Consider the following 15925-nt stretch of genomic DNA (forward strand, 5'->3'; position numbering starts at 1 on the left):
CCCCTACATCTGCTCCCTGGGTCAGGGCTGGGGTGTCCTCCCAGTCAGCAAAAATGTCCCCTTGGCCAGTGGGTGTCCAGGTGGACCATGAACAGCCAGGCAGAGTCCTGTGAGTCCTGTGCGTGCAGGCCAGCCCACCCTGGACCCGGCCATGTGTTGCTGGGGCACATCAGGACCACAACCAGCCGAGGGCTGGGGACCCAGAGGTGGCCGGGCCGCAGCCTGCAGATGCCGACTAACGAGGTGACTGGAGCTGGGCTCAAAGTTGGGCGCGTGTGCCAGGCCCACGCGCAGCCCCCTGGGGAGGCGGCCTGAGGGGTGTTCCTGCAGGACCAGGACAGGCTCCAGGAGAAGGCCAGTCTGAGGGCGGGGAAGGCTTCCTTCTCCATGCAGGTGTGCAGGTAAGGGCGGGCTGGACAAAGGTGCAGGGTCCTGGCCCAGGACAGGCCAGCAGGGACTCAGGGAGCACCCCACATGCCCCAACTCAGGCTGTGGGTTGCCACTTGAGTCTGCGGATTATGGGGGCATCCTGGGCCCCAGGACGTAGGCCCTGCAGGCAAACCTCTAGCAGCGGGAGCAGTCCCCAGAAGCTGAGGGGACGGCTGGCCTGGGGAAGCCGAAGTGACAGTCCATGAGCTCAGCTGTGTGGACAGGAGGAATCCAGCATCAGCAGCATTCTGGGGGGGGCCATGGCCCCTCAAAAACACCTACAGGACACATTGTGTCCACTGCCTGTGAATGCCCAGCTAGGAGCCAACTGTCCCTACCCTTCGCTGGCCAGCCAGGCACCGACAGGCCCTGGAGGGGGTGGTGGGAGGGGAGGCAGGTATACAGAGCTGGGTTGTGCCCCACCTTTGCCATGCGACCCAGGGCACCAACGCCATCGGCTGGGAGGCAGCAGACCTGGGCATCCGTATCCACTCCTCGGCTCCCTTCCCACATCTGCACCCCCCACCAGTCCAGATGACACAGGGGTTCCCTCCCTGACGAAGAAGCCCAGGCTCTGGGGCAACTAGAAGGCTCTGCCCCGCAGGGCCCCACCAGTCTGTCCCAGTGTTACAGCCACCCCTGAGCGGCAACATCGCGGGATGAGAGCCACCCAAGGAGCCTGGGACCCAAATCCTCTCTGCTGAGACTCTGCCTCAAACACACGCTCCCAAGAATGTAGGACAACGTTTCCCGGTGTTTCTGGGGCCCCCAGGGCCCACACAGGAGGCCTGATGGGGGCTACCATCAACCAAGGGACTCCTGGGCAGCATGACCTCGAAATCTGAGGCCAGGGGAAAATGGGAAATGATCGCAACCTGGGGACACGTCCCTGGCTGTGCGTCCTACAGGCCGGGTCCAGGGCAGCCCCACGGTGGGGGTGCGCTGCTGGGCCTCATTCCCCACGAGGCTGCAGGAGGCTCAACTGATGGAAGCCTCCTCACACTCCCTCTGCCTCCGCCACTGTGGCCACAGGCCAGACCCCGGAAGGCCTTGTCGGGCAGGCGCAGAAGTCAGGCTGCCCAAGCTGGCTGCAGGCACTGCGCTAGGGGGGGACTGCGAGCCTGCGAGCGAGCTCAGGCGGGAGGGGCACTGGGGGGCCGTCCCAGAGCACCCCGCCCCCGGGAAGTGACACTGAGGGGCAGGTGCGCCACAGACCACACGCCCCCAGCTCAAATTTCCAAACTGAGATGATCTACCCCGAGGGAAAGCAGGACTAAGCCCTCAGCACGTCACAGAGCCATCTCACAGAGAACACAAAGTCCTTTTAAATGACCGCGGGGGCGGGGGGCACTCACAGTCAGCAACAGAAATGATCAGACAAATCTGCAAACACAAGAACTTCTGGAAATGAACAAGGACACTAAAATCTAAAACTCCATAAGCAACAAATTAGACACATTTGTTTAATACTGCCGTTCTGAGAGGGTGGACCAGAGTCTTCCAGAATGCACACACAGCACAAGGTAAAGCTGCTCTGAGGGACCCGTGGAGAGGGGCCTCGGCCAGCTCCACTCCCGGAGGTGCAGGCTGGGCAAGACGCCCGAAAGAGGTAGCTAGAGACGCGCTCCGTGCATCTCCCATCACGTGCGTTAACCAGGCCCCGGGTCCCATCACCAGAGAGCCCGGTGCCTGGACGGCCCAGGACGCGAAGTCCCTTCCCCCAACAGAAGCAGCACGTGGGCCTTGCTCACGCCCTCCCCACGTGCTGTGCTGGGCTCCCTGAGCACAGCCCCACCCTCTGGGTCCTCTCAGGGCCAGGCAGACCCTCCTGCCAGCACACAGCTACCCCTCAGAAGTGCCAAGCAGGGACGCCTGGGTGGCTCAGTCGTTAAGCGTCTGCCTTCGGCTCAGGTCATGGTCCCAGGGTCCTGGGATCGGGCCCCGCATCAGGCTCCCTGCTCAGCGGGGAGCCTGCTTCTCTCTCTCCCTCTGCTGCTCTCCCTGCTTGTGCTCTCTCTCTCTCTGACAAATAAATAAATAAGAATCTTTAAATAAATAAATAAATAAATAATAAAAGAATTAAAAAAAAAAAAAAAGCAGCAGCAATCCCAAACATGGACTCTGTATGTCCATAGCTGGCTACTTTCTCCTTTACCACATCAGCACCCTGAAAGACTCACGGGACCCTCTTTTGTGCGTGAAGGGTGGGCCCCCACCCAGCCTGCCACGGTGCATGCCTTGGTGCAGTGCAGAGAAGGTGAGGCGCAGGCCATCAGCCGCCCTCAAACAGCGAGCACGGTGCTCCCCTTGCTGGGCTGTGGACACCACTCTCCTCGCCCCACCACCGCTTGCTCACTTGCAATGAGTGTGAACGGGCCTGGGTCCCTCTGGGGTACGCTGCTAGGAGGGGTCCGCTCTGGGGGTGCATGGCCATCACCAGCCAGGCCAGCACCGCCTGACCCCTGCCTGTCACTGCATTGGGCCTGAGAACGGGCCCACCCTCTCCTCGGGAGCCCCCGCAGGGCCCCGGGACAGGTGTCTGACAACCGAGGTGTCCAACAGTGTCGGCTCACCGAGGCCTACACCGAGGGGCGAACAGGCTACAGAATAACACATACAAAGAACACGCACAGTAAAACCAGCTTCCAAGGGCACAAGTGCAAACACACAACAAAGGTGGGGGGGCTCGTGTAGGACCCCCAGTGCTGTGGGGGCAGGGCGAGGCCAACAGGAGGGCACCGGAGGCAGCTTCCCAGGGACATACCCTCCTGTGTCACCTGGAAGTGACCCCAAGTCCCCTGCACAGGGGCCGCTGCCCTGGGCATCTCCTGGGCTCCGGGTGGCCGAGCCGCCCAAACACCCCCAGAGCGCACCTGGGGCAGCATCCTGGAGAGGCCGCCTGGGCCAGCCTCAGGCCATGAAACAAGCCCGACAGCTGAGCACCAGACAAGCCAGCTTCAAGGGGGGCCCTGAGCTGGACGGCCTGAGGAAGCCCACCTCCTCTCAACCCTGTTAACACGTTGGCATATTTCCTTCAGGTGTGTTTTGTTCCAACTAATGCACACCAACTCTGACTCTCTCACTTTTTGTTCCATCAAACGTCACAGCGGAAACACTTTCCTGTGAACCCACCGCTGAACCTGCCGCTTCCTGCGCATACACCGTGGTCCACTTCACCATCCCCGAACTGCTTGCCTGACGGTCTGGGGTCCTTCAAAGCGTCTCTCTACATTTCTGAAACCTGCTCCAGTGGATTTTTAGCAGATGTTCCAGATAAAGGGCACGGTCCCTTTAAGAATCAGAAGCAGGTTTTGGAGAGTCTACTCCAGCAGTTTCTAGGGAAACCTGGTGCAGATGCAGAGCAGATGCCTCTGTCGGGAGCTCTGGGAATTGCAGCCCTCTGTCCCCTAAAGCCGTCAGAGACCCACAAGGGGGCTGGGAAGACAAGTCTGACCAGAGAGCAAAAGCAGTCAAGGTCATATTAACAGAAATAGGACTCCAGAGCAAGGGAGGTGAGGCCCGATCCTCAGTCCCCACCGCATCCCTGGGGTCATCAGCCTGGAAGGTGTGTGGGGTGGCCCTGGTGGCCAGCTCTGTGCTTGACAGCAGGGAGCAGCCCTCAAGTGACAGGTGGCGTGGTCCCCAGGGCTCTGCTGCATCGGAAGGAGCAGAAACCAGTGCACCTGGAGGTCCTGTCCCGCTGGAACATTCTAGGACCTGTTCTTTGCCATTTGTTTTTAACCACACGTGACAAGAAAAGCAAAGACTGGGATATGGAAACCTGGAGGGCCTCGCCCCCAAACCCCCAGCGAACCCCCAGCAGCCACGACTGCGGGTGTGGGGCCTGGAGCAGGGATGACGTACCACAGATACCTCAACAGCGGCCGGTGTGGCCGGTCGCTGGGAGCTCAGGGAAGGACACGGACTGCGCTCAGCTGCCTCCAGCCCAGCGGTGTGTTTGGAACACTGAGCATCATATCCATCTGTAACTCGGGGACCCTGCCCGGCTCACGGAGCAGTCCCGGGGGTGAGAGGAGACACACACCGGCTGCCTCCTCCTGCCCCACCACCTCACACCATGCAGCCACAGCAGCCTGCGGCAGACAGACGCCCGCCACATGGGAGGTGTCCTGAGTGGGGCTCAGGGCTGCCCGCACTTAGACGTGTGCTGCTTGGGACTCAGGGGCCCTCCCCCAAGGTCAGCACCAACGACGGGGGTTCCAGCCCTTCTGCGAGGACACCCCAAGGTCTGGAAACAGCGCCGGCTGAGAGAGGGGCAGACGGCTGTGCAGCCTCCCTCTCCCGTAGGAAAGAGGGGGCTTGGGACTGGTGCTCCCCAGAGGCCCGCTCACATACCCCACTCTAGGGCAGCGACACCTGCCCCGAGGCAGAGCCTGGGACCCAGGCTGCTCTCTTGTTGGCTTTTCCAAGGACCTTCCAAAGATCAGTCTAATTACATCCTTCTTTTCCAAATAGCAGATTGAAATCTAATAAACAACACAAGTTTGGGATGCGGAAGAATCCTTGAAGGGGGAAGCATCACAACCCTATGTGGTAGCCCGTGTAATCAGGGCCATGTGCAGCGGGCTCGCATTCATGCCCCAGGAACCGCCGCCATCAGGCTGCCCACGTCAGGGCAAGGGCACAGCTGGTGGGTGTGCAGGTGCCTGGGGGAGAGCACACGAGAGTTGGGGGCACAGGTCCTCAGTGGTGCACAAACCGCAAAGGGTCTTTGGTGTCAGGATCACGGCACAAAGGGGTTGGCGTGAGAAGCCAGCCTGGGACCAGGAGGCCGAGGAGGCTGGACGGTGGGCAGGCGGGGCGGGGACCAGGACAGGGAGTGGCTGCCGAGGGAGCTGTGACCAGGGCAGGTGGTGACACGTGGTGCTGACAGTCAGGGAAACTGAGCCAGGGGTACGCACAATCTCTACTATGTCTGCAATTGTTCTGTAAGCCTAAAACAAGTCTAAATTAGAAAGTTTACAGGGAAAAAAACGCAAATGAGGCCTGATCTCACAACAGGCCTCAAAAGGAAAGAAGGCGGGCTATTTAGTAACAGGCAAGCTTTCAACCCCTGCCAGCCCTGGAGGTCTGGGGGGCTCTGGGCCCGGCAACAGGAGGCGGGAGGGAGGGGAACGCCCCGTCCATCTGGGGAAGGCTGCCTCTCATTTCACTTCTCAGGTCCTGCTCTCTCTGGCTTCGTCGGAAAGCACGGGGCCACTGAGGAAACCCCACAGCCACAGGGAGGGGAGGCTCAGAGGACGTGGGCTCCAGGACGGGCAGCTGCAGACCAATGGCAGGGCGGGGGGACACACTGGGCACAAATACGACAGCACACCCTCCACACGGGAGTGAGGCGCACTGCCTTCCAGACTGAACTGACCACGACGGAAAGGGTCAGGCAACGGTGGCCCAGCGAGGAGCGGGATCTGCACAAGGCACCTGCCCGTTTTACAATCTGCAACACTGTCTGTACCCTTCGACCCCGCCCTTCCATCATGGAACTTGTCTGACAGGCGTGGTTGCACAGGGCAGGTGACCGTAGACGCCAGGACATTCCCTGAGCGAAGCTGGGGGAGCTCAAGGCGAGAAGCAAGCTGAACGTCAACCAGAAGGCCAGCGGACGGGACACAGACAGGACAGGACGCAGCCCAGAAGGTGCAGGCCGAGCCCGCGTGGTCGGCGCGCAAGAAGCAGTGTCTGGCACAGCAGCGGCCCCGGGCACCTGTGGACGGGGCGCGGTGCGTCCTGCACAAACAGGACTCCCACTCGAGTTCTCAAGAAGCTGGAACCTGGCCGGTTCGGAGGAGAAGACAAGCTTTTCATGACATAATCTCCATTTAAAAAAATAAAAGCAGATATTCCTTATCACAGTAAATAAGTATAAGAAAAGTCAGAAGCTCCGATTCCCACCTGAGGAAGTTCAGCTGCCGCCCGCCAGCCCCCTGGGGCATGCATGTGCCCCCAGCGTGTCCCCACACCTGGAGGCGGGCACACCCCGGGATGGGGACAGAGGCCGGAGTGGTGTTCCGCACGCGGCTCAACGAGCAGGGCCCACCCCGCATGCTCAGAGCGCGGGCCAGTCAACCCTGCCCCCGCACACACTATTTCTCCAGATGTGTCCTGTCTGGGGTCAGTTTCAAGTATTTAGAGTCTTTTCTCAGCCTGACCCCAGCTCTGCTTGCCTCCTGCTCCAAGCCTTCACCCAACGCTGGAGGCAGGGACCACAGGGCGCCCTCCCGGCCCACCAAAGCCCGCCGACTGGTCTACAGGAGCTCGTGGCCGTGGGGGAGGGAGAGTGCTGGGAGCAGCAGGGGAACACGGGGTGGACAGGGCAGGTGGGCAGGGCAGGCCCCTGCTGCGGTCTGCACCCCACCCAAGACTGCCGGCCAGAGGGGCCCCTGAAGTGAACACTGCCAGTCAACTGCTGGCACTGCCCTCAGGGCCCCCAGAAATTTTACAGTCCGGGGAGGGGAGACAGGAGGGGACACAGTGCTCGCCCGCTGGCCGAGGTCAGGCACAAGGCACCTGTCCTTTGAGGCAGGAGCCAGGTGAAGGGCCCCAGTCCCGCACCCAGCTGCTGAGATATGGCACCACCCCTAGACGCGAGGTCATGCCTCTGCCTCACGCACCCCCGCCCCGGGCGGGTCACTCACACTTCCATCTCCGCATCCCAGGCCTGGGCCCAAAATACACACGTCTGATCCCGGCACCACAAGCAGGCAGCACAGACGGCGGGGGCCCAGGCAGCTGGGTGCCCCGGAGAGCCCTGCACCTGCACTTGCACCAAGCCGCCGGGGGGCGCTGGAGAGCCCCCCGCCCGCACTCGGGCCAGGCAGCCAGGGGAGCGCTGGAGAGACCCATACCAGGCCACTGCCGCTGGGGGCGCTGGAGAGCCCGTGCCGCACCTACACCTGCACCTGCACCAGGCCGCGGGGGCGAGGTGGGGGGGGGGGAGGGGGGCGCTGGAGAGCCCGTGCCTGCACCCACGCCAGGCCGCCAGGGGGCGCTGGAGAGCCCCGCACCAGGCCACTGCCGCTGGGGGCGCTGGAAAGCCTGAGCCTGCACCCACACAAGGCTGGGGCCTGCTCCACGAGCATCCAGACTGGGATCAAAGAGTCACCACCCCTCCCCCATTCCTCCCCCAAGGCTCCCCTCCCTCCTCTCAGGGCCCCCCATATCCCCCCAGGAACTCACCCCCATCTCTCCCCCCTCCCTCCCCACCAGGACTCCCCCCACCCCTGCAGCTGGTCTCTGATCTCTCCCCCACTCGCCCCTACATCCACAGCGTGCAGCTATAGAACAGAATCTGGTTAACTAGATGGACACTAGAGAACATCCCGCTCTGTCCTGATCCTACTGAGTTGAAAATAAAATGGGAACTCCCACCCCTGGCCCATATCCCAGGGTGCCTCCCCACCCATCTCCCCTCCCACACAGGGTACTCTGGGTGGCCTCTGACCAGCACCCGACTGCCCCAGCACAAGAGTGCCCAGCACTGCCTGCAGGGCCTAGAACAGAGCCCGGGGCCTGAGGTGCCCACTGATGACCTGACAGCTGCCTCATTTGGCAGGCGAGGAGCCACCCCAGCGCACAGCGCCGCCAGTGTCTGAAACCCGGGGAATCCTCACTGCCTACAGCACAAAACCAGCGTGGCTTTCACTGGTTGGAGCAGAGAGGGAGCTGGGTGACCCATGGCCACTGGCCTTCTCCCAGCCAGACTCTCCTAAGCAGACCCAGGTCCAGCGCCCTCGGGAGCCACTGGGAGAACAAGGGACCACAGTCAGGAAGTGCCCAGGGCTGGGTGCAAACCAGTGGCAGGAAACGCCCTCACCTCCCGGGTGTCCCTGTTGTCACAAGCCTCACTCCAAAACAGCTGGGGAGATCGGCACAGGGTGCCAGACTGTCGTTGACTGTTCAGTCAACAGCCCAGGCTACTGTCCCAGGGGCTCATTCACTGTCCTCAGCCCCCATTCAGCCCAGGGAGCAGTGCTGAGGCATGCTGCAGGCTCGTGTCCCTGGGCCTGTCCACCTTCTGGGGTCCTGGACAGCACCCCCGTCTCCAGGGGCACAGTGCTGCTGTCCCGCCCATCATGTTGTGGAGTCAACCTCAGTGAGCTGATCTCTCACGCCTCGGTTGGCTCCCCTCCCAATCAGCACTGCCCATCACCACAACTCTGGAGGCAATGGGAAGGTCAGCAAGGCTGCGTGCAGCGCAACCCAGCAGCAGGCCTCGACCCGCCCCACCATGGCTTCCTCAAAGGGGAGGCCAAAGGAGGTGGAGACCTGCATGGGGCCCCCACATAAGTGTATGAAAAATGCCAGGATGTGACAGAGGTGAGGCCCAACAAACACGGTTATAAAGGACAGCACCCCACCCCATGTGTGTGGACACACGGTACAAAATGTCCAGAGGCGTGCTGCTACATGTGCGCATGCCCCAGCACACACATGAACACCTGTGTCCTGCACATGCCTTGTTCTGATCATCCAGTCGCTAAAAGGTGATTTCTTTTAAAAAGAGGTAAAAGTACCAGCAATGAATGATCCAAAAAGTAAGTTACAGAAATGATCCCACTTACCATTGCACCCAAAGGAATAAAATACGTAGCAATAAGCTTAACAAAGGGATGAAGGATTTACAAAATACCGCTGAAAGAAATCAAAGACCTAAATCTAAATAAATGGAAAGACACCCTGAGCTCAGGGATCAGAACACGTAATACCGTTCAGATGTCAGCACCACCCACGGTGAGCAACCTACAGATTCAACGCAATCCCTGTCCAAACCCCAACAGCCCCTTCCCAAGAAACCGAGGCCAATCCTTAAATTCCTATGGAACTGCCAGGAGTCCTGAGGAGCTGAAACAGTATTTTAAAAAGAACAAAGCTGGAGGTCTTGCACCGCCTGGCTTCAAAACCTACCACAAAGCTGCCATCGCCAACACAGCGTGGCTCTGGTGTAAGGAAAGACACACAGACCACAGAATGGAACAGTGTCCAGAAAGATGTGTACGAGGTCAAATGGTTTTCAACAAGGCTACCGAGACTTTCAATAGGGAAAGAACAGTCTTCTAAGTAAGAGGTACTGGGACAACTGGATGTCCACTTGCAAACAAATGCAGGTGATCCCTACCTCAAATCGTATAAAAATTAACTAAATCAAAAACCAAATAGAAGAGCTAAAATTCTAAAACTCTAAGAAGAAATCAAAGGGGCCAATCTTCGTGACCTTGGATTTGACACTGGATTCTTAGATACGACACCAAAAGCACAGGCAATAGAAGAAAAAACATAAAATTGGATGTCACCAAGATTAAAACTTTGGTGCATCCACGGACATTACCACAAAAGTGAAAAGACAGCTCACAGAATAGGAAAATACTGGCAAATCGTGCATCTGCTAAGTGTTCAAAACATATAAAACACTCTTAAAATTCAACAATAAAAAGACAACCCAATTTAAATATGGGCAAAGTGTTTCAACAGACATTTCTCTCACAAAGGCAAAGGGACGATGGGCGCATGAAACCACACGCGACATCATCAGCCATTAGGAAAATGTATATCAAAACGATAATGAGATTCTACTTCACAGCCATCCGGAGGCCCGTGATTTAGAAAGCGGGAAATAACAGGTGTTAGCAAAGATGAAGCGGTATCAGACGGCTCCCACGTCGGCAGCAGGAATGCGGATCGGTGCAGCCACTGTGGGAACCAGCTGTGGTCACTTCAACAGTTAAACACAGAATAACCACAGGACACAGTAATTCCCCAAAGAAACGAAGAGAGGTCTTCAAACCAATATTTGTACACGAGTGTTCACAGCAGCACTACTGACAATTGCCATGGGCAGAAAAACCCCAACATCCATCGACTGGCGAATGGGTAAACAAACACGGTCTGTCCACCCAACGGAGTATTACTCGGCCGGACAACATCCGTGAAGCTCCGACACCTGCCACAGCACGGAGGAACCTAAAAACCACGCCACGTGTTAGAAGCCACACACAGGTTCCATACTGTAGGGCCATTTGTAGGAAACGTCCAGAACAGTGAAATCCACTGGGACAGAGCAAACACGTGGACAGCTGTCCAGGGCTGCAGAGGCGTGTGGGAGGTGCGGAGCTGCTGATTAAGGGGTTTGGAGTCTTCTTCCTGGGTGATGAAAACGTTTGGGAACCAGACAGAGGTGATGGCTGCGCAACATTCTGAACGCACTAGATATCATAAACCACGCACTTTAAAATACTCATGGTCATGATGTGTGACTTTCACTCCCAATTAAAAAAAAAAAAAGATAAAAGGCTGGTTTCTCCACTCGCCTGGACAAACACCACAAGGACCTTCAGTCTTTATGTTCTGCGGTCAAAGCCAGTCACTGGCTGGAATCCCAAGTTTTTTTGCTGATCACCGCGCACACTGGGGGGAAGTGGACAGACTTTACACCAGGGTTAGGGTCTCCCACACCAAGCCAAAGAGCTGAGGACCAAGGCGGACAGGAAAGAAGACGGAGGGAGAGGGGTAGAGGCAGAGACGGCTGAGAGCAGGGCCGGCGGGGCGCCAGGCACACCTGGGACTCGGGGTGCCGCGAAGAGCCCAGCTTGCCCACCTGGCTCTGCGAGTGACTCCCTGCTGCAAAGGTGTTTCCTTCCGTGCGGGTCTGCGAAACCATGGACGTGAATGGGGTTGTTGGTGCCTGGTGTTCGTTCGGGCCCTTGAGCCAGAGGAACCCAAGCTGAACGTGTGCGCCTTCTGGGAGCAAGGAGCCAAGTCCCCCTCTCTGCTTGAAGTGAGAGGACGAGGTGGCCGGCCCCACAACCAGCCAGGCCACTGCAGGAACCAATGAGGACAGCGAAGCCTGATGCCAGAGAGCAGCCCAAGGTTTGGGGGGGGAGGTGGCGCTGCAGCCACATCGGCCAGTTAGAAGCCAACTGAGGGCTTTGCTCATCCCACACCAGGAATTTTAGGAGCTGGATTCTCCCAGCACAACCCCATTTCCTGGCCGACACTTACCCTCAATCCCCTCGTTCTTTTGGGATAAAGCCCTGCCACATGGCCAGGCGCCCGGAGCACAGAGGCGAGGGGATGGCCCCAGAGGACAGGGTGCCGAGGTGGGCACTTGGCCCAGTCTCAGGCCATGTGCAGCCAGGCCTGAGCCCCAGCGACCCCGACTAACGCCGACGGCGGGGCAGAGGCTCCCACCAAGCACACTTCCAGCTACTACTTCCAGTAAAAGCAAACATTCTGGCACTCTCGATGAGCCCGACTCCGAGTCTAAGGACCGAGGGACAGGGGCCTCCTCTCTGCCTTCTAGACGCCAGCAGGACGTCACCCCCACCTGCTCACAGCTTCTTAAACTCACACACTGAGAAATCCTTGTTCCAGAATGATTAACTGTCTTGCCCACAAACCCGTCAAACACACCTCTATTCCATCTCCTCCCATATTCAGGAATCCCTGGTTCAAGGACTTAACAGCCCACTCCAGTTGTGGGGGCTACAACATCGGCCCTGGTGGACCCTCCTTTCCCTCCAAGCACACATACTCCGCGGGCCAACAGGGCCGGCCTGGAGCTCTGCTCAGTGTCACCCGGCACCATGGGGCCAAGGACCCTGGCCAGCTCTGCCCCAAGAAGCTTATGGCTGGGTGGGATGGGGGTCATGGCAAGAGCCCACAAAAGCCAACCAGTCCTGGGAAGGGGAGCCCAGAGACAGGGCCCCCCTGCGAGGAGGAGCCCAGACAGACAGACAAGCAGGAATCAGAGAGCCACGCCAGAACGCACCCCACCCTCATGCCCACCATCTCTCCCCTGGGGACCGGCTCCCGGCCCCGCCCTCAGCCCCATGGCAGCAGAGGAACCCTATCAAATTCCCCCTTCGCTCCTGGGCTCAGAGACCCAGCCAGGCTCCCCCTCCTGGACACATCAAAGGCCTAAGGCCGTGGCTGATGGGCCTCCTTGCCTCACGCCTGGTCTTGGCCCCACGGGGCTCCCTCAGGACTGAGGCAGGGCCCCCCAGGCTGGCACCGAGCTCCTCATGTGCAAGCCTGACTCTGGTCGAAGAAACCCCACAGGAGGAGACGGGTCTGCCTTGTGAGCCCAGGAACCTCTGCACCCCACACAGAATGTGCACCCAGAAACATTCACCACGAAGTCAGTGAAACTTCTGTCGCCGAAGGGTTCGCACGGCACCTCCAGCTTCCAAGCTCCTTAAAATCAATTTTACCGATCAGGCCTCCAAAGTGCCTTGGAATCAACAGAACAGGCAACTGAAAGGGGACCAGAAAGCTTTGGGATGTCTGATACTTTAACAGAATCATTCCCATTGCCCAGAGACAGGGACTCTTCACACCTGGGTGGTGACAAGGTGAGACGCTGGGTCATTCCCTACAGCGACCGGCCCCAGCGGCCACACACCTCACCGCAGGCCGGGGTTGAGACACGCGGGGTCTGGTGGAAGACACAGGCCACCCATTGCCTGGCCCACCCAGGAGGAAAAAGGTCCCCAGTGCCATGGGTGCCACACCTGCCTACCAGACACACAGACAAGACAGTTCGCAAGGCGGCCAGCCACAAACTCCCTCCCTCCCTAGTCAAAGCCAGCTTCCGAGGCAACGTACCCGGTGCGGGTGAAGGCCGGGTGGGCTGGCAAGGTGCCCCGGCCCCAGGAGATGGGGGGCCACACGGGCTCCTGCCTTCCTGGCTGACCACACTTCCAGCCCAGTGCAGCAGAGAGGCCTCCCTGGGGAACGCCGGGACCGCCGCTCAGGGTGCCTGGGGCTTCCTGGAGAGGCAAACACACCCTGGGAGCAGGCTCTGCCCCTAGAATGGGGCTGCCCCAACCACGCCCTAGCCTGGGGACACTGCTGCAGTCCTCCCAGCAAAGTCTGGGCCACTCTGAGTGTGGGTAACCACAGAGACCCTTCCCAGTCCCCCCAAAACAAGGTGCCCTGGAGAGACGTGAGGGGTCACAGGTGGGACAAGCCGGAGCCTGTTATTAACAGTTATGTTTATTTTTACAGGTACTGTCTGTGGCGAGTTACACTAATGTGCTATTTCAGGGTATGATACGAAGTTTCCTTCTAAAAGAAATATTCAGGAGACTGAAATGCACCATGGGGTCCTGGAACGAAAAAGGGCAGCACAGGGAAAACCTAGCTAAGTAACCTGCTAGGGCCTACAGTTTGGTTAACAGCGCTGCCCCCACGTTTCTGCCTCAGTTTCCATGCTTGTAGCATGGTCTGGGGCGGTGCTGACTTCAGAGGAGGCAGGATGACGCTTATAGGAACACAACCATTTTTGTAACTCTTTAAGTCCAAAATTCTCTAAAATAAAAAGTTATAAAGTATTTAAACTTTAAAAAAATGAGTCGAGGGGGTGCCTGGGTGGCTCAGTCGGTTAAGTGTCCAACTCTTGATTTCTGGCTCAGGTCATGAGTTCAAGCCCCATGTGAGGCTCCGCACTGGGCATGGAGCCTGCTCAGTATTCCCCTCACCCCCTCCCTCGCTCTAAAAACAACAAAATAATATAAATAAAATAAAGCAAAACAAAATAAAATAAAAGAGTCGAGCTGCTGAACACAAAGTAAACAAGAGTACAGGTGGGTCGTGGATCTGGAAAGTCTGGGTCAGCCAGAAATACCTAGAGATGGGGCAGCACAGGGATCATCATACACCTTCCCATTACAGAAGGGGGGTCCATGCAGGGGTGGGGAGGGAGGGCCACACATGGCCCAGGCCCAACCCCTGACCCTGCGTGCCCCGTCTTGGCACCTGCACTGAGCCACCTGGGAAAGCTACAGTCTCAGGGCTCACTCCTGCAAGGAGCCCTTGATTAGATGCACAGAAAATGTGCCCACAGAGGGGGGGAAAACACAGCCCCTTGCAGACCCCAAGGCCACCCCATGTGGGTGGAAATGAATCTGGGCTGATGAAATGACCTGTGCCGACGTTGGATCAAATCAAAGACCTCCACTGAGAACTGAGAAATAAAAGAGATAAGGCTTACCCAAACGTACCTCTCCCCCAACTCTGCCCTGGCCAGTCCAGCAAATGCCACCCGCCAGGCATGCCAGCCCTCAGCCCCTCTCCACTGCCTGCCCTTCACACCAAGTCTCAAAGTCTAGCTCAGACCTCGCCTGCCTTCCCAACCCAGTGGAGGGGGCCCCTCGGCAGCCCAAGGTCCTCCCAGGCCTTCCCCAAACCTGGGCACCCAGGGAGCTCAGCAGGCCCCGGGTGGGGTGGGGGAAGAAGGGAGGACCCCCCATATGCAGGGCGCTCGGGGTCAGCTTGCCATCACCTCTGGAACTGAGCAGCCCTGAAGGATCAGACGGCAGCTCTCACCCTTGGCCGGGCCATGAACTTCACGCGGGCGCTGGGGGTGGGTGTGCAGCTGCACTGTTCTGGAGGGTCCTGTGTTCAGCCCCCCGCCCCCCCGGCCCCGGGAGGCTCTGCAGCCTTGGGCATCCACAGGCAGGAAGGCAGCCCCGCAGGCCCAGGGGATTTCAGGAGATGTCCCTGCCCAGAGCAGTCCCACCCCTCCTCACAGGGTCCCTGTCACCAGCACTGAGCTGGGACCCCGCCTGGCGCCGACCCAGCTGGGCAGCTCCTGTCCCACTGGGCTGCCTGGGTTCTCAACATGGGAACCGGCAGGGCCACCAGCCCATCCACCCTTCAGATGAGTGGGAGGTTCTCCTCTGGGGACTGGGGACCACCCAGCAGCACACACCAGCACCCACCACCTGCTGGCGCTGGGTCCGAGGGGCAGCCACAGAGGGCACACAGCCCTGGCCAGCCCCTGTCCGGCCCCTGGCCCCCCGTCCTGCCCAGGCCCCGACACGTGAGAACCTGTTGGAGCAGTCTGGGCACCGCGGGCACCTCCTCTTCCTCCTTCCCATTTACTTCTGGGTGGGAAGGGGCCTCGCTTTGAAAACTGGGCATAGGGCCAGGTCACAGCCGCGGGCCAGGGCCCAGCTCTACCTCCCCCACCCCACGGCCCCCAGAGAGCATAAGGTCAAGTCGAACCCGGGGCGTCCCTGTCTGGAGCAGAGGAGGGGGGGAACGGGGCACCAACCGGCAACAACACCCCCACCCCCACCAACGCCGTTCTGTCACCCACCCCCGCGGGGCGAAGAGGGAGGGGAGGTGGGGTGCGGGGGGTGCGGGTAACCGGCCGGGGTCCCCCCACCCTACCCGGCCCGGACCGCGTCCCGGGGCTCGGGGGCCGCGACGGAGAGTGGGCGCGCCGGCCGCCCCCCTGGCCGGGCCCGCCGGCGTCCGGGCCGCCGCTCGCGCCTCTCCGGGGCCCGCGCGGGGAAAGTTCCTGCAACTTCGCGGGGGAGGCGGCGGGCCGGGCCTGGGCCTGAAGCCGGCCTCCCCGCGGCCCCTGCTGTCAGCCGCCCGGCCCGCGGCGCCCCAACTTCCCGGCGCGGCCCCCGGGCCCGCTTTGTGCGCTGCGCGAGGGGCGCCCGCCCCGGCCCCGGCCCCCGCCCCGGGC

The 15925-nt window shown here is 59.8% G+C and overlaps 1 protein-coding gene across 1 annotated transcript in view; it reads right to left on the reverse strand.

Annotated features, from left to right (window-relative positions):
- PHF2 (PHD finger protein 2) overlaps positions 1–15749 on the reverse strand; it is a gene marked incomplete at its 5' end in the record, with an annotated part of 72098 nt that extends 56349 nt beyond the window's left edge. Inside the window, one exon of the mRNA XM_073878267.1 lies at positions 15622–15749. Coding sequence (XP_073734368.1) covers positions 15622–15749 — 128 coding nt within the window. The remainder of the gene's footprint in view (positions 1–15621) is intronic.
- Positions 15750–15925: the final 176 nt, after the last annotated feature.

Source organism: Callorhinus ursinus, unplaced genomic scaffold, assembly GCF_003265705.2.
Source record: "Callorhinus ursinus isolate GAN/ISIS: 27379988/994484 unplaced genomic scaffold, GSC_fseal_2.0 scaffold28, whole genome shotgun sequence".
Lineage (NCBI taxonomy): Eukaryota > Metazoa > Chordata > Mammalia > Carnivora > Otariidae > Callorhinus > Callorhinus ursinus.